Genomic DNA, 20,316 nt, shown 5'->3' on the forward strand with positions numbered 1-20,316 from the left:
GAGAAAGGCAGAAGCCCCACCTACCATAGAAGAGGAAGGCTTTGGTCCTGTGATGATGGATGTAGGTCCGGTTGATGGTGAAGAAGCAAGCATCCGCCCCGCACTGGCCGAGCCTTCCGGTTTCCCCGGTCAGTGGGGACCACCAGAGCATGATGGGGAAGCCGTCAGCTGCCAATGTCTTCTTCCTGTTCAGGGTCGGTCCTCCTCTCTTAAAGAACGGACGGAGGTGGAGAGGCTCTGCTTCCATTTCTGCACGTCCATCTTTCAAATGAGAATTTTTAAACTTCTTGCCTTCAAATTTTCCCAACTCAACCACGACCTAAAAGAGATGATGACCTATTACCAGTGTCAGACTGTTTACAACTTCCTTCTGCATATTTCCTATGCATCGTGAGGATTTAGCTTCTTGAGTGCATGCGTGCTAAGTCACTTCACTCATGCCTGACTCTGTGGGACCCCACGGTCTGTAGCCTAAGAGGCTCCTCTGTCCATGGGATTCTCCAGGCTAAAAAGACTAGAGTGGGTTGCCATTTCCTCCTTCAGGGGATCTTCCCAACCCAGGGATCAAACTTGATTTAGCGTCGTATTAGCCTATTGCTATTCTAACAGATTATCACAAGTTGAGCAACTTAGAATGATACACCTTTACTATCACAATAGTAAACTGGTTCTGGAGGTTAGAAGTCTGAAATGGTCTTGCTGGGCTAAAAGGTGTTGGGCACTTCACCGACGAGGACAGGAGACTCTAAGTGCTAGGACTGCACGCTGTACTTAATGGACTGGACTCTTAATGGACTGGACTCTTGCCACGGGCCTGGAGGCAGATGTTCAGGGCAAGGCAGGGTGGCGGGCACTCCACCCCCATTTGGAGGGACTTCTTACCTGTGTCTCTATGCCCTAGCAGCTTCCTTCCCTGCCCTCTAAACTCTTCCATTCAGTGTGTGGAGTCCCCTCAAAAAATAAAGAAAAAAAAATTAAGGTGTTGGAAGGGCTACGATCCTTTCGGGAAACTTGGACAGGGAATTCATTTCTTGGTTTTCTTTCAGAGGCACCCGCAGTTCTTGGCTTGCGTGGCCCCCTTCCTCCTCCTTTGGAATCAGAAATGCTGCCTCTTGGGGCTTCCCTGGCAGTACAGCGGCTGGGACTCTGTGCTTCCGCTGCAGGGAGTATGGGTTTGATCTCTGGTAGGGGAATAAGGACCCTACACGCCTCATGGCACAGCCAAAATAAATAATACATTTTTTATAATTAAAAGAAAAAAAAAAAAAGAAATGCTGCATCTCTCTGACCCTTCTTCTGTCATTTCACTTTCTGACCACAGCCAGGAAAGAGCCTCCTCTGTTAAGGACTCCTGTGCTTCCTCCAGGCCTGCACACATAACTCAGGGTTATCTCCTCACCTCCAGGTGTGTCACTGTAATCTTACACACAAGGTCCCTTTTGACAAAAGTGGGCTTCCCTCATAGCTCAGCTGGTAAAGAATCTGCCTGCAGTGTGGGAGACCTGGGTTCGATCCCTGGGTTGGGAAGATCCCCTGGAGAAGGGATAGGCTACCCACTCCAGTATTCCTGGGCTTCCCTTGTGGCTCAGCTGGTAAAGAATCTGCCTGCAGTGTGGGAGACCTGGGTTCGATCCCTGGGTTGGGAAGATCCCCTGGAGAAGGGAAATGCTACCCACTCCAGTATTCTAGCCTAGAGAATTTCATGGACTGTATAGTCCGTGGGGTTGCAAAGAGTCAGACACGACTTGAGAGACTTTCACTTTCTTTCTTTTAGACAAGTAAAATAACACATCACAGTTTCTGGGGGTTAGGGTAGAGACATAGCCTCCAAAATATCTACCATCAAAGACATGTCTCTCTACTAAACACTTAACAGATACATCTCTCCTCCATTTTGTAGGCATATATAGAATCCAGCAGTGGTTGTGTCTCTTAATGAAACCTGCAAGAGTCAGGGCTATTATCTGGCTAATGCTGGAGATTACATTCTGGGGAAAGTGAATTATAAAAATCCTATTGATTTCCTTTTAGTACAATTAAAGGTGTCATGGGGCTTCCCTTGTGGCTCAGCTCGTAAAGAATCCGCCTGACATGCAGGAGACCCTGGTTCATTTCCTGGGTTGGGAAGATCCCCTGGAGAAGGGAAGGGCTACCCACTCCAGAATTCTGGCCTGGAGAATTCCATGCACTTTATGGTCCATGGGGTCCCAAAGAGTTGGATGCAACTGAGCGACTTTCACTTTCACTTTTCAAAGGTGTCATAACATGGGTCTTCTTCTCACTTAAAACTCTGTCCATAGAATTTTCCAGGCAATAATACTGGAGTGGGTCATCACTTCCTGCTCCAGAGAATCTTCCTGACCCACGGAAGGAACCCATGTCACTTATATCTCCTACATCGGCAGACAGATTCTTTACCACTAGTGCCACCTTGGAAGTCCAATAATATCCACCATGGCATGGAGATGGCATAGTACTGGGCTCCTTCTCACTTAAAACCATGTTTTTTATGTATTTCAAGACAGTCTGGGGACTTTCCTGGTGGTCCATGCTCCCAAGGCAAGGGCCCCAGGTTCCATCCCTGGTCAGGGAACTAGATCCCACAGGCCACAACTAAAGATCCCGCTTGCCAAAACAAAGATCGAAGATCTCACATGCCACAACTATTAACAAGACCTGGTACAGCTTCCCTGGTGGCTCAGGAGTAAAGAGTCTGCCTGCCAATGCAGGAGACAAAGGAGACGCAGGTCCAGTTCCTAGGTCAGGAAGATCCCCTGGAGAAGGAGATAGCAACCCACGCCAGGATTCTTGCTGGGAAATCCCATGGACAGAGAGAGAAGCCTGGTGGGCTACAGTCCATGGGGTTGTGAAGAGTCAGACACTACTGAGCACATTGTTCACAGCCAAATAAGTAAATTTTTAAAAGAGACCGAGAGTCAGGGTTCTGGAGAGCAAGGCCATCAATCAAAGTAATCTGGAGGGCAGGGTGGGCAGGTAAAATCAGAGGCAAAATTGCTGCCATTTCATCAAACTTTAAGGTTTGATATTCAGATGGCAAACAAATGTAATACAAACAAATGTAATACATTACAAAAAAAAGATAATATATTTCTAACAATTACAAAATATGTTAGAAAGAGCAGTATAAAAGTAGGGGATGGTCTGCATCATATATAAAAAAACAACAGTCAGACTGTGCAAAGAATAAAGCAGTTAAAAGAAGATGTATTTTCGTGTATTAACTGTTCCACCAGTCAACAGAAGAGACTATCTGCTGGCCCTCAGGCCCCACTCTCAGCAGCCAAGGGTGGTGTCTTCTTTATGCATTTGCTACCTCTGGTGTCAGAAGAGGGCCCCTGCCCACTGATGTGACGGAGGGTCTGTAACTCCCAGGGGAGGGTCTGTAATGTTCACTGGATTTTCTGAGGGATCCAAGGCCAAAAAAACTATTAAGAGCCACTTGGCAAAAAGCCACACAGTATTCCAAAGGAGGAAAGAATTCCATTGGCCTTGAAAAAAGCATGGCTCACTTGTGACACTGAAGTCATCATTAGAACAGTAAAACTGTCACTGAAAACCAAAAACTCTGGCCAACAGTGTCCCTGGCACTTTCATGAATCCGCCCGCAACGCAGGAGCCCTGGGTTCGATCCCTGGGGTGGGATGATCCCCTGGAGGAGGGCATGACAACCCACTCCAGTGTTCCTGCCTGGAGAATCCCATGGACAGAGGAGCCTGGTGGGCTACAGTTCATGGGGTCACAAAGAGTTGGACATGACTGAGCAACTAAGCACGGCACAGCAATAAGATGGCTACGCCCCAGAGCGTGATGGAACAGTGTTGACTTTAGCCACAAATGCTCTATACTTTCACTCAGCCTTTCCCTGCAAATGTACCACCAGCGACTTTAAAGAATCACGTTGAGAAAATCATGGGTATAACTTCAAAGACAAATTTTGCTCCACATTTCTGATCGACATCTACTGTGCGAGGCATAAGGTCATATTCAAATAACAGGGATTGCTTCAAGGAGAGATTGTCCTACCAAACAGCTTTTTAAAAAATGTTTTGCCTCAGACATCAGTACCAGGTGGTAAGAAATACGGGGCACAGAGGAACATATTAAACAAAACCATGAGGAGAAAATCAGCCAAATCAAAAATCTGGGAAATTCAAAATGACAAATGACCTAGTTTCTTCCACAAACCCATGACATGGAATAAAAATGTGGGGCAGAAGAAACTTTTATAGAAAAAAATCCACAAAACTTGAGATAAATTCAAAATGTGGATTTGTTTATTCCAGATTCAAATCAACCCGTTAAAAGTTTTTTTTGAGATAACTGGAGAAACTTTAATATGGCCTGAGACATAGATGGTCCTGAGTAATATTAATTTTGCTGAGTATGACAACAGTCATATGGTTATACTAAATTTAAAGTTCCCATCTGTGAGAGCGGTGGTTCCCCAACCTTTCTGGCACCTGGGAACGATTTCATGGAAGACAATTTTTCCACGGACTGGGGGAAGGAAACTGGGGGGAGGATGGTTTCAGGATGATTCAAGCACATTACACTTATCGTGCACTTTATATCTATTATTATTTCATCAGCTCCACCCAGATCATCAGGCATCAGCTCCTACACATTGGCGGCCCCTGTGTTAGAGAATCACATTAAAGAAAGTCCAAGTGAAATAATATGTCTTAGATTTGCTGTAAAATGATTTCATCAGTTATTTGTGCAACTGAAAGGTAAATAAAATTAAAAAAAAAAAGTAAAGATACCATACACCCAAAGAATCTACAGATACTATATACAAAATATAGTTAAATGTGAATCAAAAACTGTCTCAGATGAATGACTTCCTCCAGAGAACCACAATGCTTTAGTTTAACTGTAGGTCAATGAAACATTTTCAAGTTGAGATTATTAATCATGTTATAAAATCTGTTATGGGTTGAACTGTGCCCCCTCCGCTGCCCCCCTGGCCAAATTCATATGTTGAAGCCCTAACCCCTCCCACCTCGGAATGTGACTGAACTAGGAGACAGGGTCTTAAAAGAGGCAATTAAGTTAAAAAGAGGTCATCAGAGTGGGCCCTAATGCAAAATGACTGGTGTCTGCATAAAAAGAGGAGACAGGGAAGCAGAGAAGTATAGGAAGAGACGTATGTGAAGACCCGGGGAGAAGACAGCACCCACAGGGCCAAGGAGGAGCCTCAGAGAAATGCCCTGCTTGCTGACACCTTGACCTTGACTTCTAGCCTCCACAACTCTGAGAAAATAGATTCCAGTTGTGTAAGCCACCCAACCCAGTCTTTGGTCCTTTATATATGGTCAGTCAGTCAGTTCAGTCACTCAGTCGCTCAGTCGTGTCTGACTCTTTGTGAATCGCATGAATCGCAGCACACCAGGCCTCCCTGTCCATCACCAACTCCTGGAGTTCACTCAGACTCACGTCTATTGAGTCAGTGATGCCATCCAGCCATCTCATCCTCTGTCATCCTCTTCTCCTCCTGCCCCCAATCCTTCCCAGCATCAGAGTCTTTTCCAATGAGTCAACTCTTCACATGAGGTGGCCAAAGTACTGGAGTTTCAGCTTTAGCATCATTCCTTCCAAAGAAATCCCAGCCCTAGCAAACTAATGCAGGATTCATGACGTGATTTTTTTTTTTAATTTAGCCTTCCTTTTCCCTACCTACGTGGCAAATTATTTCATCTTGCCTAGCTTACAAGCCAGTAAAAAGAGGAACGGTCCTAAATGTGGAGCTCTCTACCAAGGTCACAGGTGTACAGCCTTGTACCAAGGGCACAGATGTGGACCCCTGCACCAGGGTCATCTCTGGAACTGATTAAGCACCATAGCAACCATTGCCAGGAGCCCCCCTGGCCTTATATTAGGTAAAAATACCTACCCTCTAGCATCCTAACCAATCATCTCATGTTACCCTTCCAGCAGGAATTTTTCTGTCTTGAGGCTATAAAAATTGGCTGTGCCGTGCTATGCTTAGTCGCTCAGTCATGTCCGACTCTTTGCAACCCCATGGACTGTAGCTTGCCGGGCTACTCTGCCCATGGAGATTCTCCAGGGAATAATACCAAAGTGGGTTGCCATGTCCTCCTCCAGGGGATCTTCCCACCCCAGGGATCAAACCCAGGTCTCCTGCACTGTGGAGACCACAAAAGGGGTCGGCTCTCCCTTGAACCTGCCCACTGTCTAACAGCGTCTCACACTCTAATAAACTGTTCTCCTCTCATGCTGCCTCGTGTCTGGAAATTCTTTTCCAACCTGTGTACAGACTATGACACTAAATATACAGGCATTATATTTGTTCATTTTATAGTGTTCAAATAAAAATAGTATTACAGCAACGCTGAACAATGAAGTACTCAATGTATCCATGAGGACTGGGTAACATTCCAAATCAGACCACCGATAGCAAACTGCAATCAAGATCCAGGTGAAGGTTCAGCTCCAATAAACACGCTACTACCTCTTCTATTCTGGAAACTTAGAGATGACATGCCTACCAAAAGCACAGTAATTTATTCTGACATCAAAAGCAAAATTCTTAACTTGTACACAGGCATTCCTCAAGCCTGGAAAAGAGGTCAAATGTCTAGTAAGATCAAAGCTTTCTCATAAGTTCCCACAGAATGAAGCAGAAAACTGCAGCCTTTCCAGCTCAAGCAGGTCCTAGATCCTTAGCTCCAAGAGAGACACAATGAGAGCCAGGGGTCTGCTCTGACCAGAATCTCTACCTGGCAGCGGAAGGTGGTGGAAACAGCACAGACTACCTGCCAAAGTGATGGTATAAGCATTCATTCACTCATTCCTAAGCAAGGAGAAGGGCAATCCTCCAGAATAAAACGCCCAGAGGACACTGTCGTCTCCATCAGGCCTGTGTGTGAACTACTCACATCCACGAGTAATCTCTAAAAGTCCTTTTGGATTTTGAAACGGACAGGAGGGACACAAGTAGGGGCTAAAAAATCCGAACTCATATTTATACTTTTACCTTCACTGTGAAATTTTTATTTTACTTTGAAATCAGCAAATGAAGTTCAGAAGAACCAACCATATGAGATAAATGGGAGGACTGAAGAAATGCTTCAGTTCATTCACTCTACTACCAACAAATGTATTAATGCCGACATTTGTGTTCTGCAGAACAAACTAGGTTGTTCTTGGAATAGTCACTGCTTCTTCAAGAATGGCATCTTTCAGAAGGGGTCATGACTTGGGAGGAAGTCATCCAAGCTAAACCTTCATCTGGATCTTAATTGCAGTTTGCCATCAGTAGTACAATTGGGGCTGTTACGCAGTGCTCATGGACATATTGAGGGCATCTTTGTTCAGAGTTGTCTTGAGCCAACAAGACAGACAGGGCTCTACTAGAACCAAGACTCCGGGACTTCCCCGGTGATCCAGTAGCTAAGATTTCACCTTCCTATGCAGAGGTTGTGGGTTCGATCCCTGGTCCAAACCAGGAAACAATACTGCAACAAATTCAATTAAGATTTTAAAAATGGTCCACATCCAAAAAAAATCTTAAAACTAGGATCCTGTGAGTCACAAACTGATTTCCCAACTCACTGATCTTGTTTCTACCTACCACATCCACTCACTAAACCTCAGTTCCATATGTTATAAAAAGAAAGTATTTTTCCTGCCTTAGAGAGAACATCCTGACCCTGAGAGATGAAGCAAAAAGTAAAGTCCTTGGCGAGCGTGGGATGGGGGTGGGGGTAGGAGAAGAGGCCCAGGAATCAACACTACACGACCCAAGCTCTTGGTACCTGGAGCGTGATGAGCAGAAAGACAGTAGCCATGACGCACAGGCAAAATGCCAGAAGCTTCCTCCTCTGAATCCGCACCATGCTGCCCTGCCCTGAGTGACTGCCAGAGGGCGAGCCTGGTTACCAGGTGTTCTCGAGTCGGCCCACAGACCAAGACAACTTCACGTGGAGGAACCATCTGCATGCCAATTTCCTCCGCTGCCATTCCTGCTGGGACCCGGGCTCCATGAAGGACTGAGATGTGAGGTTCTGAGGTCGCCTGGCTTGGCATTGAAAGGGAACAGCATGCAGTCTTCTTAAGCTATCATCAGAGCAGCTGGGGATTCTTTAAACCAGAAGACATCCAAAAAATATCTGTAACAAATGAACAACAGTTTGGCCTTAGCACAGGAGATTTTATTAATGCAGTCTCGCAGGGCTGCAGTGTAGAAACGAAAAGCTTTAAAACTAAAAGGAATCTTTGGGATCATTTAGACCTAACACCTCACTCATAGATAAGGACACCAAGACCAGAGAGGTGAAGAGACTTGCTCACGGTCATACAGTCCATTAGAGGAGAGTGAGAGATCGACAATCAGGTCCCGAGACTAAAATGATGCTTCCACTTAATTTTCTTTGCCATCAGACTTGAATTCCAAAAGTCACTGACATGTGATCATTTCCTTTCATCTAAGTTTCAAAAGAACAGACAAGTGGAGCAGAAATAGCCGTGACTGTCCACTCAGTCCTGTAACAATTAGGGAAAGAACAAACGTTTCAGGCTTTGCTCAGAAATGGCAAATGATTGACTGACCTCAGTTCCCGCCAGGGAAAACCACTTTGACCACAACATAAGGAATTTAGGTTACTGCTTTATTTGCTTAGTCTTTTACAGCAAGTGCACTAAAGCAGTGGATTGTGCGGGCAATATGGTTCTCTGGATGTCTTGAAATAAGGTGTCCATCCATCAGAAATGGATGGTCTTTTCCAAAAGCTTTTCAAATGAACTAAATAGTCCCACAGAATGCCTCTTATGCCTGGGGTTCCCTGAAGTCAAACATGCTGAGCAAACCACACCGTGGAGTTCAGAGGAGAGCAAGGATCCACATTTCAGAGAAAGAGGGTGCTCCAAGGACCTGGTCCTAAGATCTGACTGTATACCTCTCAGATATGGAACTGAAGATCCAATGAGAAATACAAAAGTGATGCTTAAAACCTTGGTTTTAAAGGTGTACTCCCCTCTCACGCATCTACCTTGATCAACTTTTAAGTCCAGGCTATTTCTTCCCCTCGGCAACAAAATGACTCTTGGTCTCTGAGACAGCCAAAAGCTCTTTTTTTTTTTTTCATCTGCATAAGTCTTACAATCCACAGGGTCTAAGAAAACAGGCTCTAGCCAGCCTGCCAGGATTCAAATCTCAACTCCTCAGACTGTCTGTGATTCCACGACTCAATTCCCAAAATACAGGTCATAGAGGTGCCCAATTAGAGAGTTACTGTGAGAATTCTATGAGATAAAATTGGTAAAACACTTATTTCAGAGCCTGACACAAAAGAAATACCCAATAAATGTTTGCTCTTCTCATTCTCATTCTGGGCTTCCCTGGTGGCTGAACAGGTAAACCATCCCCTGCAACGCAGGAGACCCAGGTTCAGTCCCTGGGTCGGGAAGATCCTCTGGAGAAGGAAATGGCAACCCACTCCAGTATTCTTGCCTGGAGAATCCCATGGACAGAGTAGCCACGGAATACAGGGCTACAGTCCACTGGGGCACAAACGGTTCAGAGACAAATGAGCAACTAACACTTTCACTTTTTCACAAATCAAGCCAGAAGAATTTAAGGTTACAAAAATCCCTTTCATCCAAAGAATCTCAATAGAGGTCATAGCTCCCAAACGAGATGTACACAGTACCGTCTCAAGGACTGAGCTGTGGGTAAACACCCAGTACTAAAGAACAGAGTCAGCTAGGGTAGATGGTCTGATGATTTAGAGCAGGCAGCAGCCAACCAGGCCTTGGGGCACATCAATCTAATACACATAGGGCACTAGTTACCCGGGAGTCTGTCATCAAATCAGCGGTCCCCGAACTGGGGGCGACAGATGGACCTGCAGAGAGCACCCTGAAGGCCGACAAGCTCCAAGACAAAGAGACCCCAAGAAGAAAGCTCCCTTCTGCTTCCTCATTGCCCTCAGGGTGAATCTCAGACCCTCACTTCTAAGAGAGCACGCCCAGAACACCCCGTCTCAGGCTGGAGCAGTGTGTGTTTGCTCAGCCAGGTCGATAACAGCTGAAGTGGACTCACTAACCTACCCGCCTGACCCAAGCACTGAGCTCTGAGATGCATCGTCGGCCCGTGCACACGGCCTGGGGCCGGCCATCTGCCGCCTAGAGAGGGGTCTGGAGCTGAGAGTCACCACCGCATAGTCCTGCAGGGGCTGTCCCGTCAAAAGCAGCAACACTTTCAGTCCCCAGTCATTTCCACGTTCTCTGCTTTATGTTGAATTAAAATGCACAGGAGGGAGACTAGACGTCTCAGTGAATTAGCAGCCTGAGGATGCCAGCTTCCCACACGGCCCCAGCCATGCAGGGCCAGTCCCCGGTGTGGGTCAAGGGCTTCAGCCGTGGGACTCCGGTGATTTCTGCCCTGTGGTCCTGAGTGGAAAATGAGAAGCCAACCCTGGGTGACACCCACCAGAGAGATCTGGGAAGTCTCAGATCCTCTCTCCTCTAGTAACTGCTGGGTCATTTGGGTTAATAGTGAAGTTGCTCAATCCTGTCCGACTCTCTGCAACCCCATGGACTGTAGCCCACCAGGCTCCTCTGTCCATGGGATTTTCCAGGCAAGAATACTGGAGTGGGTGGCCATTTCCTTCTCCAAGGGATCTTCCCGACCCAGGGATCAAATGCTTCACCGTCTGAGTCACCAGGGAAATCACTGGGTTAATAATCAACTCTTAACTGAGTTTGAGGTTATGCCAGGGAAAGTCTTTTGAAAGAATATGTCTAATTACCAGACACGTTATTCACACCAAAGTGTCATTTTTCAAATGAATACATTCCAAGATGTTTTCATTTCATAATGTATAAAATCCTCGGAGCATCCCTTAAGTAGGGGCTGCTGTCCTGGGAAAGAGAGATGACATGGCAGGCAGATAGGAAAGTCTAAGGGCCTCTGGACAAAGCTCCAGGCAATTTTTAACTCATTGCCTTCGACTCTACTTGACTTCACCTGCACTCCACATCGATTCCTACTTGGTGACTCCAAAAGCCTGATAAGAACTTCCCCAGCAGTCCAGTGTTAAGACTGTGTTTCTATGTCAGGTTTGATCCCTGGTTGGGGAACTAGGATGCCACATGCTTCTCGGTGTGGGAAAAAATAAAAATAAAAAAATTAAGTCTGATAACTAGGATTTCTGACCTGCTAGCATCCCCCACTCAGCTCAGAGATGTTGTTGGAATATAGCCTGGGTATTTCTCCTCTGATTAAAATCCATCAATGGATTTCAATGCCAAAGAGTTCAAGGTAAAGACCAAATTCATTAGCTTAGAAAACAAGAGTCTCTGGACTCTGTCCTATTTCTCCACCTTCTACCTGACAAACCCTTTGTTCTAGCTGTTCCTGGAATATAGTTTCTTGTTCTGTGCTCTGGTCCCTACCTACAACACCCATACCTCTTTCCCTACCAGAGCCATTCTGGGCATTCAAGGCTACCTGCTTTGAGAAGCCTTATTCCACCCTAGTGCCAGGTCAGATAATATAGGGCCATTCATTGTGCTTATTTCTACTACATTAGTGGACAGAATGCTGAGGGAGGTTAGGCAACTCTTTAAAGCTGCTTTATTGGGTGAATATAAAATAACTGTTAAACGTTAAAAAAAAATTGACCAAACACACTAAACAGTTGACCAGTGTTATTAATTCGCAGAAAGACTGTCCCATGGGCACCTGATGAGCATGGCGTGGTGGTTCCACAGTTTCCCTTTTCATCCCATTTTCTTGATTAATACTTATTTGTGTTAATGTGTTCTTCACTTTTTTAATGGACTGCATACTTTGTGGAGCTTTTTTTTCTTTTTTGAGTGGTACTCTGCCTTACAGATTTCTGTCTGGGAGGGTCATCCTCTTGGACCAAGCACACATTGCAGGAGAGACAGAGAATCACAAGAGAGAGAAAGGGATACTGGCAGCTGATGGAATCAAGACTGGTGATTAGGAGGTCCCCTCGTGGTCCAGTGGCGAGGGCTCCATACTCTCAATGCAGGGGCACCAGGTTCAATTCCTACCTGGGGAACTCGATCTTGCATGTGGCAACTAAAGAACTCCCATGATCCCACATGCTACAACTAAGAGCAACAGCAACCGAATGAATAAATAAATACTTTTCAACTAAAAAAAAAGACTGTATTAATAAAAAAGAAAGATTAATGGGAGGATGGAAGCGGCAGCATGACCACCTTCATTCTTCTACTCCTGAAAGTGATGCCATTCTTAAATTCTTAAATTCCAGACACAAACTGAAGCACTCAAAGTATACAGTATTAATACAATCTCACTTAGTGGGTCTAGTTTCTAGATAAAAACAAACCCACTAAAGAACTAAATAAAAAGACTGACATGAAGACCCAAACAGAAGCATTCAAAAACAATAGGTTTTTTAAATGGAAGACGGGGGTGGTCCACTATTGGGAAGATTCTGTATGACACTTAAGAGCTGAGCTTCTTTTTCCTTGGAAGGTGTTCTTTATAACTGTTCTTTCTCCAGGAGGGCTTACTGGTTATTCTGTAAAAATTTTCCTTCCTGGCAAAGATAGGAACTAAAAATCCCTCAGCTGCTTTGATCATTCCTGTAATCATGAGTGAGGAAACAATCAAATAACATGATAAAATCTGGCTAATACTTCACATGCCTAAAAACAAAGAGCTGGAACAAATAATCTTCTGAGGATCTTTATCCCAAAATTAAGTTCTCTGATCTCATGAACAGTGCCCAGGAACACTCCACAGAAGAAAAATCAATCAATTAAAGAGATAGTAATCGGGACAAGCTGAGTCATCACAATCTAAAGATTTCTGGAAATATAAAACAAGAAATATTTCTATATGACAACTGAGGGTTACTTGATCTTCATTCTCCTTTTGACTAATTCAGCATTAACTTTTAAAAACTGAGATCTTACTTTGAAGTAAATAAATATCTGAAAAATACTGTCAATAAGGATGAACTTAATTGTTTTTAATTTTTAAAAAATTCACAGTCAAGAACTCTACTACAAATCTTTATTGTGTTAACAGAATGCTAGTATGTGAAACAGGTACTGGATTTCATACTGAAATCAATTCTTTTCTAAAAAGCATAATTGCTTTACAATGTTGTGTTAGTTTCTGCTGCACAATGAAGTCAATCAGCTACATGTGGAGAAGGTGATGGCACCCCACTCCAGCACTCTTGCCTGGAAACTCCCATGGACGGAGGAGCCTGGTGGGCTGCAGTCCATGGGGTCGCTACTTCACTTTCACTTTTCACTTTCATGTATTGGAGAAGGAAATGGCAACCCACTCCAGTGTTCTTGCCTGGAGAATCCCAGGGATGGGGGAGCCTGGTGGGCTGCCGTTTATGGGGTCGCACAGAGCTGGACACGACTGAAGTGACTTAGCAGCAGCAGCAGCAGCATACATATATCCCCTCCCTCTGGGACCCATCTCCCACCCCCAACCTCTCTTACCCATCTAGGTAGGTCATCACAGAGCACCTGAAATCAACTTTTTACATTCCAAATTTAGAAAGGATTTAAATATGGGTTGGAAATGCCTGCAAACTGAGCAATGCTTACACTTACATGAATAACATCATTGTTTGTCCAAACAATATGTTCATTTTCTTTATTTCCTAACTTTAATTCTGGTTCGAAATTTTTTTCAAATATGTTGTTTGCAAGAAAAAACTTGAAAAATACTTTTTTTTTAAACTGAAGACTGATGAGCCATAAGAACAGTAACAGTTGAGACTGTGTATTTAAATTCACTGTTACACACTGCCATCTAGCAGGAAGACAGCAAATGAAGAGTCACCACAGCAAGTCCAAAAAAGGGACTGACCTAAAAGATGCAGCCGGGCTAGGACATTGCCTCTGGCTTCAGGCAGGAGAGGGAGAAAGTTCTAACGCTGAGGCTAGACTGGTGTCTCTGCCACTTCATTGTGCAAATACCCGGGGCTGCTTATTCAAGTCAGAGAGGCAAGATCCAGGTCCTCCTCTGGAGACCACGTGGGCCGGGCAGGAGAAACAATGCCCCAATTGTAGAATGACGTCACTAACACGCCCACGAGTGGCCCTGAGTGTCCGGGCGGGGGGGCGGGGGCGGTGTCTCATCACCAGTAAATGAAGGACGTAAAAGGAGAACGAGGTCCTGAAGACCAACTTGCCAAATTCAAAACTGCACGTAGCCCTCAACTGAAATAAACAATCCAAGTTGGGACATGAATACTACTCTCCCCGACTATCTCAGACCGCTGTGCGGAGGGGGGTAGGAGGGGGGGATTCTGTTGGTGGTGTTGGGGGTTTGGAGCCGGCAGCCTGCTGGAGCCAAGGTGTTAAGAAAAACAGTCATTTTGCGTGGCATTTGCTACATATTATAGAATCATTAAAAGAGTCCCAGGAAACGTCTTAAAATCACGCCAATGTTCCTTCCATAGCTTACATAAAATGTGTTCTGAGGATGCTAATCGGGTATGCAAAATACCTTGCATATCTTAGGCAAAGCCTGCAGTTCCGGGGTTTTCCCAGGGCATCTTCTGCCTTAAATAGGCAACGCTCTCCCCAACTGGACAGCCAGCCTCGTTCCTACTTCAGCACACAATTCTAGCAACAAGTGATGCTTGAGTCAAGACAGGGAGAAGGAAGCTGTTCACAGCGCACAGAGGTGGAGTTAGGTTCTGGAGTTAGTGGGGCTGGGAAGATGGTGGCAGACGGGGAGGGATGCGAAACCTTCCTTGCGGGGTGCGGGGACGGTGGGGGGGAGCGCGGGAACCCGTTCTCGCCGAGGCCCCTGCACATCACCTCCCTCCCACCTGTGCTTTTCAGCAGCCAGATGGGTTTGCATCTCAGGGAGGGTCCCTGGAAAGAGCTGCCCAAGGTTTCCCAAAGCGGACGCGGACACTTTCTCAGCACAGAAGTCCGTCTTCCTCTTACACTCCCTTCTGGGCACAAAGAGGTTTCCCTAGGGCTGTGAGTTCGGCGAGCAGAGTCTCAGCTTCGGCGCGCCTCTTTAAAGTCTCTTTTCGGTTCTCCGCACCGAGACCCTGCTCCCACCAAGCCATCGCTCAGGAAAGACCCTTAAGATGGTACTCACCGCAGCGCGGACGAGGCGCGCTCTGCCGGGTGCAGCCCCGCGGCTTTTCACTTTCGGTTCGCTTCCCAGCCGCAGCTTGAGCGAAAACTCGGAGAGGAGATTTGGAAGAAGGGATAATAACCCTGAGTGCGTCCAGGCCTGGCGATCCTAGATCCGGGTTTTCGCGCGGATGCTGTGTTTAAAAGCCTGCAGGACCTCCTTGCCCGGGAAACACCCACCCGGCCCCTCTCTTGCCTGTCCCAGGCGCTCCACCCTCTGGAAAGCTCCTAGGAGGCTCCCAAGATCCTCTTCTAAAGCAAGTTGTTGTTTTGGTCGCTAAGTCGTGTCCGACTCTTTTGTGACTCCATGGATTTTAGCCCGCCAGGCTCCTCCGGCCGTGGGATTTCCCAGGAAAGAATGAATACTGGAGTGGATCGCCATTTCCTTCTCCAGGGAATCTTCCTGACCAAGGGATCGAAGAGGGTTCTTCACCACTGAGCCACCAGGGATTTTTGCTTCTCAAACTCTGAGCGAAGCTCATTCAAAGTCACCTATCCAGGAAAACTGAGAACATTTTAAGCTGTCAGTGTTTGGAAGACTGAGCAGGATGATCACTTAGCTCTATTTTACTGGGGAAGAAAAAGTGATTTTAGTTACTTGACTTCTAAATGCAGAGAATCCAATTAAAATTATTTTGGCCTAGTCTAGACCGAAAGGGATAAACCTAGAGGGGTCTTTTCAGACTTTGGGAGGGCCAGGACTAGGTGAGTGTCTAGGGATAAAAATTTGGGGAGGGATTAAGAGTCATGCACCTCCTGGGCACATCTGCAGACAGTGACTGCTCTTGGCTGCCCAGGGCCTGCCTCGCTGTCCTCCAGGCCCTGAGAGCACCAGTGCCCAGCACCTCTGTTATCTGCTTTAGTCATCAGGGAAATGCAAATTAACACTATAATGAGACACTACTACACACCCACCACAATGGCTACAGAATTTAAAACATAACACAGAGCAAAGGCCGAGCTGTGGACCACATGGAACTCTAGTGCATGCTTAAGTGAAAGTGAAGTGAAGTGGCTCAGTCGTGCCCGACTCTTTGTGACCCCATGGACTGTAGCCTACCAGGCTCCTCTGTCCATGGGATTTTCCAGGCAGTAGTACTGGAGTGGATTGCCATTTCCTTCTCCAGGGGATCTTCCTAACCCAGGGATTGAACCCAGGTCTCCCACATTGTAGACAGACGCTTTATAGTCTGAGCCACTAGGGAAGTCCTAGTGTGTGCTTGGTGGGGTGTAATTGTTACAGCCACTTTGGAAAACTTGTCTGTCAGTATTCACTACATCCAAATATGCACTCATTTTGTGATCCACAATTTTACTCGAAGGTATATGGCTAGGAAACATGCATATGTATGTACATCAAAAGACAGGTATATATGTCAAAAGACACGAAACACATCGTAACATATTTAAAAGAGCAGACATCATACAAAATATGGCTTTTGATCACAGTAGAAACCAATTAAATCAGTAATAGAAATATTCTAAAATATTTGGGGATATTTTGGACTATCTCCAAATATTTGAAAATTAAAGAACACACTTCTAAATAACACATGAGTCAAAGAAAAATTATCTGAGAAAAATATTTATGATCAAATAAAAATGAAAATATAACCTATCAAAATTTATGAGATACAGTAGAAGCAATGCTTAGAGGGAAATTGTAACATTGAATTATATCACTGAATGTTAGAAAAGAAGACATCTAAAATCAACATGTTAAGCTTCCACTGTATGAAACTAAAGAAAGAGTAGCAAATTAAATTCAAAGTAAGCAGAAGAGAAGAAATAATAATAATTAGAGCAGAAATCAATGAAATTGAAAGCAGAGAATTAACAGAAAATCAAAGAAATCAAAAGCTGGTTCTTTGAAAAGATCAATAAAATTGACAAATGCTTTTCTAGGATAACCAGTAAAAAAAGGAGAAGACACAAAATACTAACATCAGAAGTAAAAGAAGGGTCATGCCTACTAACCCTGTGAACATTAAAAGATAATAAAGGTCAAGAGAATGAGACAAGTCCAGACTAGGAGAAAATATTTGCGAAAGTTATATGTGATAGAGTCTGATTATCCAAAATATACAACAAACTCTTAAAATTCAACAATCAGGAAGCAAACAACCCAATTTTTAAAATGGGTGAAAGACCTGGACACATCAAGGAAGATATAGAGAGGGCAGATCAGTATATGAAAAGATGCTCGACATCATGTCCTCGTGACTACTGCAAGACCTTCCCAAAGGTTCCCTGTTTCCACACCTGCCTCGATATGAAGCCAGGGTGATCTTTTCAAGTCACAAATCAGATCAGGCCCATATTCTGCTCAAAAAATATGGTCCGGGAAGACTCTACATGCTGAGGGACAGCTAAGCCCATGCACCACAACTACTGACCTGGAGCTCTGAAGCCCACGAGCTCCTGAGCCCCCGAGCTGCAGTTACTAAAGCCCGTGTGCTCTAGACCCCCGGCGCTCCGCAACAAGAGAAGCCACGGCAACGAAAAGCTCCTGCACTGTCACGAGAGAGTAGCCCACGCTCACCATAACTAGAGAAAGTCCTCGCCCAGCAACAAAGACCCAGAGCAGCCAAAAATAAAGAAACAAGGAATTTAAAAAGAAGGGCAATCTCTTAACTGACTATGAGAAAATTTAAGGGACAGATGAGACATGTTGAAAAAGACAGCGGTGTCTTAAGTCAAATTTCTATTAATACTAATTGCAATGATAATTCATTCTATAACTTTTTCTTTACACATAGAGCTTTAAGATTATAGGACATTAAAAAAAAACTATGTAAATGTATAATAATATTTGTGTAGGGAATATGATAGGATAAAGTACCAAAAAGAATAAATACTCAGGAATAAATTTAACCAAGAAAGTGAAAGATTTATACACTGAAACTGTAAGACACTGATGAAAGAAACTGAAGAAAATGCAAATAAGTGGAAAGATATTCTGTACTTGTGTTTTGGGAGAATTAATATTGGTAAAATGTCCATACTACAAAAAGAAATCTATAGATTCAATGCAATCCCTATCAAAATTTCAATAGGATTTTTCACAGAAATGGAACAATCCTAAAATTTGTATGGAATCACAAAGACTCAAAATAGCCACAACAATCTTGAGAAAGAAAAAAGCTAGAGGCATCATGCTTCCCAATTTTAAACTATATGACCAAGTTATAGTGATAAAAGACGGTATGTTATTGGCTTGAAAACAAACACACAGATCAACGGGACAGAGTAGAAAAGCCCAGAAATAACCCATGCTTATACAGTCAATTAATTTACAACAAAGAGCAAAGAACATTGAATGAAAAAAGAACTGTCTCTTCAATAAACAGTGCTGGGAAAACTGGCAGCCACATTCAAAAGAACAAAACTGGACCACTGTCTAACACCATGCACAAAAATCAACCCAAAATAGACTACAGACTGGAATGTAACACCTGAAAATCCCTAGAAGAAAACATAGGTAGTAAGCTCCTTGTCCTCAGTCTTGGTGCTGATTTTTCGGATCTGACACCAAAAGCCAAGGCAACAGGAACAAAAATAAGCGAGTCCACATTAAACTAAAAAGGCTTCTGCATAGCAAAGGAAACCATCAACAAAGCAAAAAGGCAAGTTACTAAAGGGGAGAACATATCTGCAGATCATATGTCTGATAGGGGGTTAAGATCCAAAATATATTTTTCAAAAGCTCATATGACTCAGTAGCAAATAAAACCCACAAACAATCTGATTAAACAATGGACAGATCTGAACAGATAATTTTTTTCAAAGACATACAAGATGGCCACAGGTAAATGAAAAGATGCTCAATATCACCAATCATCAGGGAAATGCAAATCAGAACCACAATGAGGTATCTTTTCACACCTGTTAGAATGGCTGTTATCAAAGAGACAAGAAATAACAAGTGTTGGTGAAAATGTAGAGAAATGCTCAATGTGGAGAAATGTTCAAGAACCCTTGAACACTGCTAATAGGAATGTAAACTGGTGCAGCCACCATGAACAGCATGGAGGTTCCTCCAAAATTTAAAAATAGAACCACTTATATGATCCAGTAATTCCACTTCTGGGTATTTATCCAAAGAAAATGAAAACATTAACTCAAAAAGATAGACTCACTCCCATATTCATTGCAATATTATTTACAATAACCAAGTATGGAAACAGTCATGTCTACTGATGGATGAATTTAAAAAGAAAATGAGGCATATATGTACATACATATATATGTACAATGGAGTATTGCTAACTGCTAAGTCACATCAGTTGTGTCCGACTCTGTGCGACCCCATAGACAGCAGCCCACCAGGCTCCCCCATCCCTGGGATTCTCCAGGCAAGAACACTGGAGTGGGTTGCCATTTCCTTCTCCAGTACATTAAAGTGAAAAGTGAAAGCAAAGTCGCTCAGTCGTGTCCGACTCTTTGCAACCCCATAGACTGTAGCCTACCAGGCTCCCCTGTCCATGGGATTCTCTAGGCGAGAGTACTGGAGTGGGGTGCCATTGCCTTCTCCAACAATGGTGTATTAGTCAGCCATAAAAAGAATGAAACCCTGACATTTGCAAGAACATGGATAGACCTTGAGAGCATAACGCTAAGTGAATTAATCCAGAGAAAGGCAAATACCCTATGATCTTACTTATATATGGAATCTAAAAATAAAACAACAGAGCTCATAGCTACAGAGAACAGATTGGTGGTGGCCAGAGGGGAGGGGTGGGGTGGTGGGGTGGTGGGGTGGTGGGGTGGTGGGGTGGTGGGGTGGGGATGAAATGATTGGAGGGGACATATATATACACACACACATATATGTATATATACATATATATTCAGCATGGTATGTATATATAATAAATAGTATGGTATTGATAATTTATCACAGTTGCAAATTTGAAAATTGCTAAAGAATAAAAACTTTTCATCACAAGAAGCAAATTTGTAACTATGTATAGTGATAAATGTTAACTAGACTTAAGGTGGTGACTCTTCTGCAACATAAACATCAAATCATTATGTTATAGTCCTGAAATTAATACATGTTAATTATACCTCAGCTAAAAATATATTCACAGAACTCACCCGGTGGTGGTGAGCAGCGACAGTGTTATATGAAACCAAACTGAGAAA

The 20,316-nt window shown here is 44.1% G+C and overlaps 1 protein-coding gene across 4 annotated transcripts in view; it reads right to left on the bottom strand.

Annotated features, from left to right (window-relative positions):
* Positions 1-20,316, bottom strand: part of FUT10 (fucosyltransferase 10) — an 83,569-nt gene that overhangs the window by 61,482 nt on the left and 1,771 nt on the right. Inside the window, exons 2-4 of one of the 4 annotated variants that reach the window (XM_069572879.1) lie at positions 15,131-15,673; positions 7,800-8,153; positions 25-319 (exon numbers count right to left, since the gene is read on the bottom strand). In XM_069572879.1, the coding sequence (XP_069428980.1) occupies positions 25-319; positions 7,800-7,880 (376 nt within the window). In that variant the 5' untranslated portion in view covers positions 7,881-8,153; positions 15,131-15,673. Of the gene's footprint in view, positions 1-24; positions 320-7,799; positions 8,154-14,521; positions 15,674-20,316 lie in introns of those variants that run through there. The other 3 variants (XM_069572880.1, XM_069572881.1, XM_069572882.1) reach the window with 3 other exon arrangements.

This window comes from Ovis canadensis, chromosome 26, assembly GCF_042477335.2.
Source record: "Ovis canadensis isolate MfBH-ARS-UI-01 breed Bighorn chromosome 26, ARS-UI_OviCan_v2, whole genome shotgun sequence".
In the NCBI taxonomy this organism is placed as follows: Eukaryota; Metazoa; Chordata; class Mammalia; order Artiodactyla; family Bovidae; genus Ovis; species Ovis canadensis.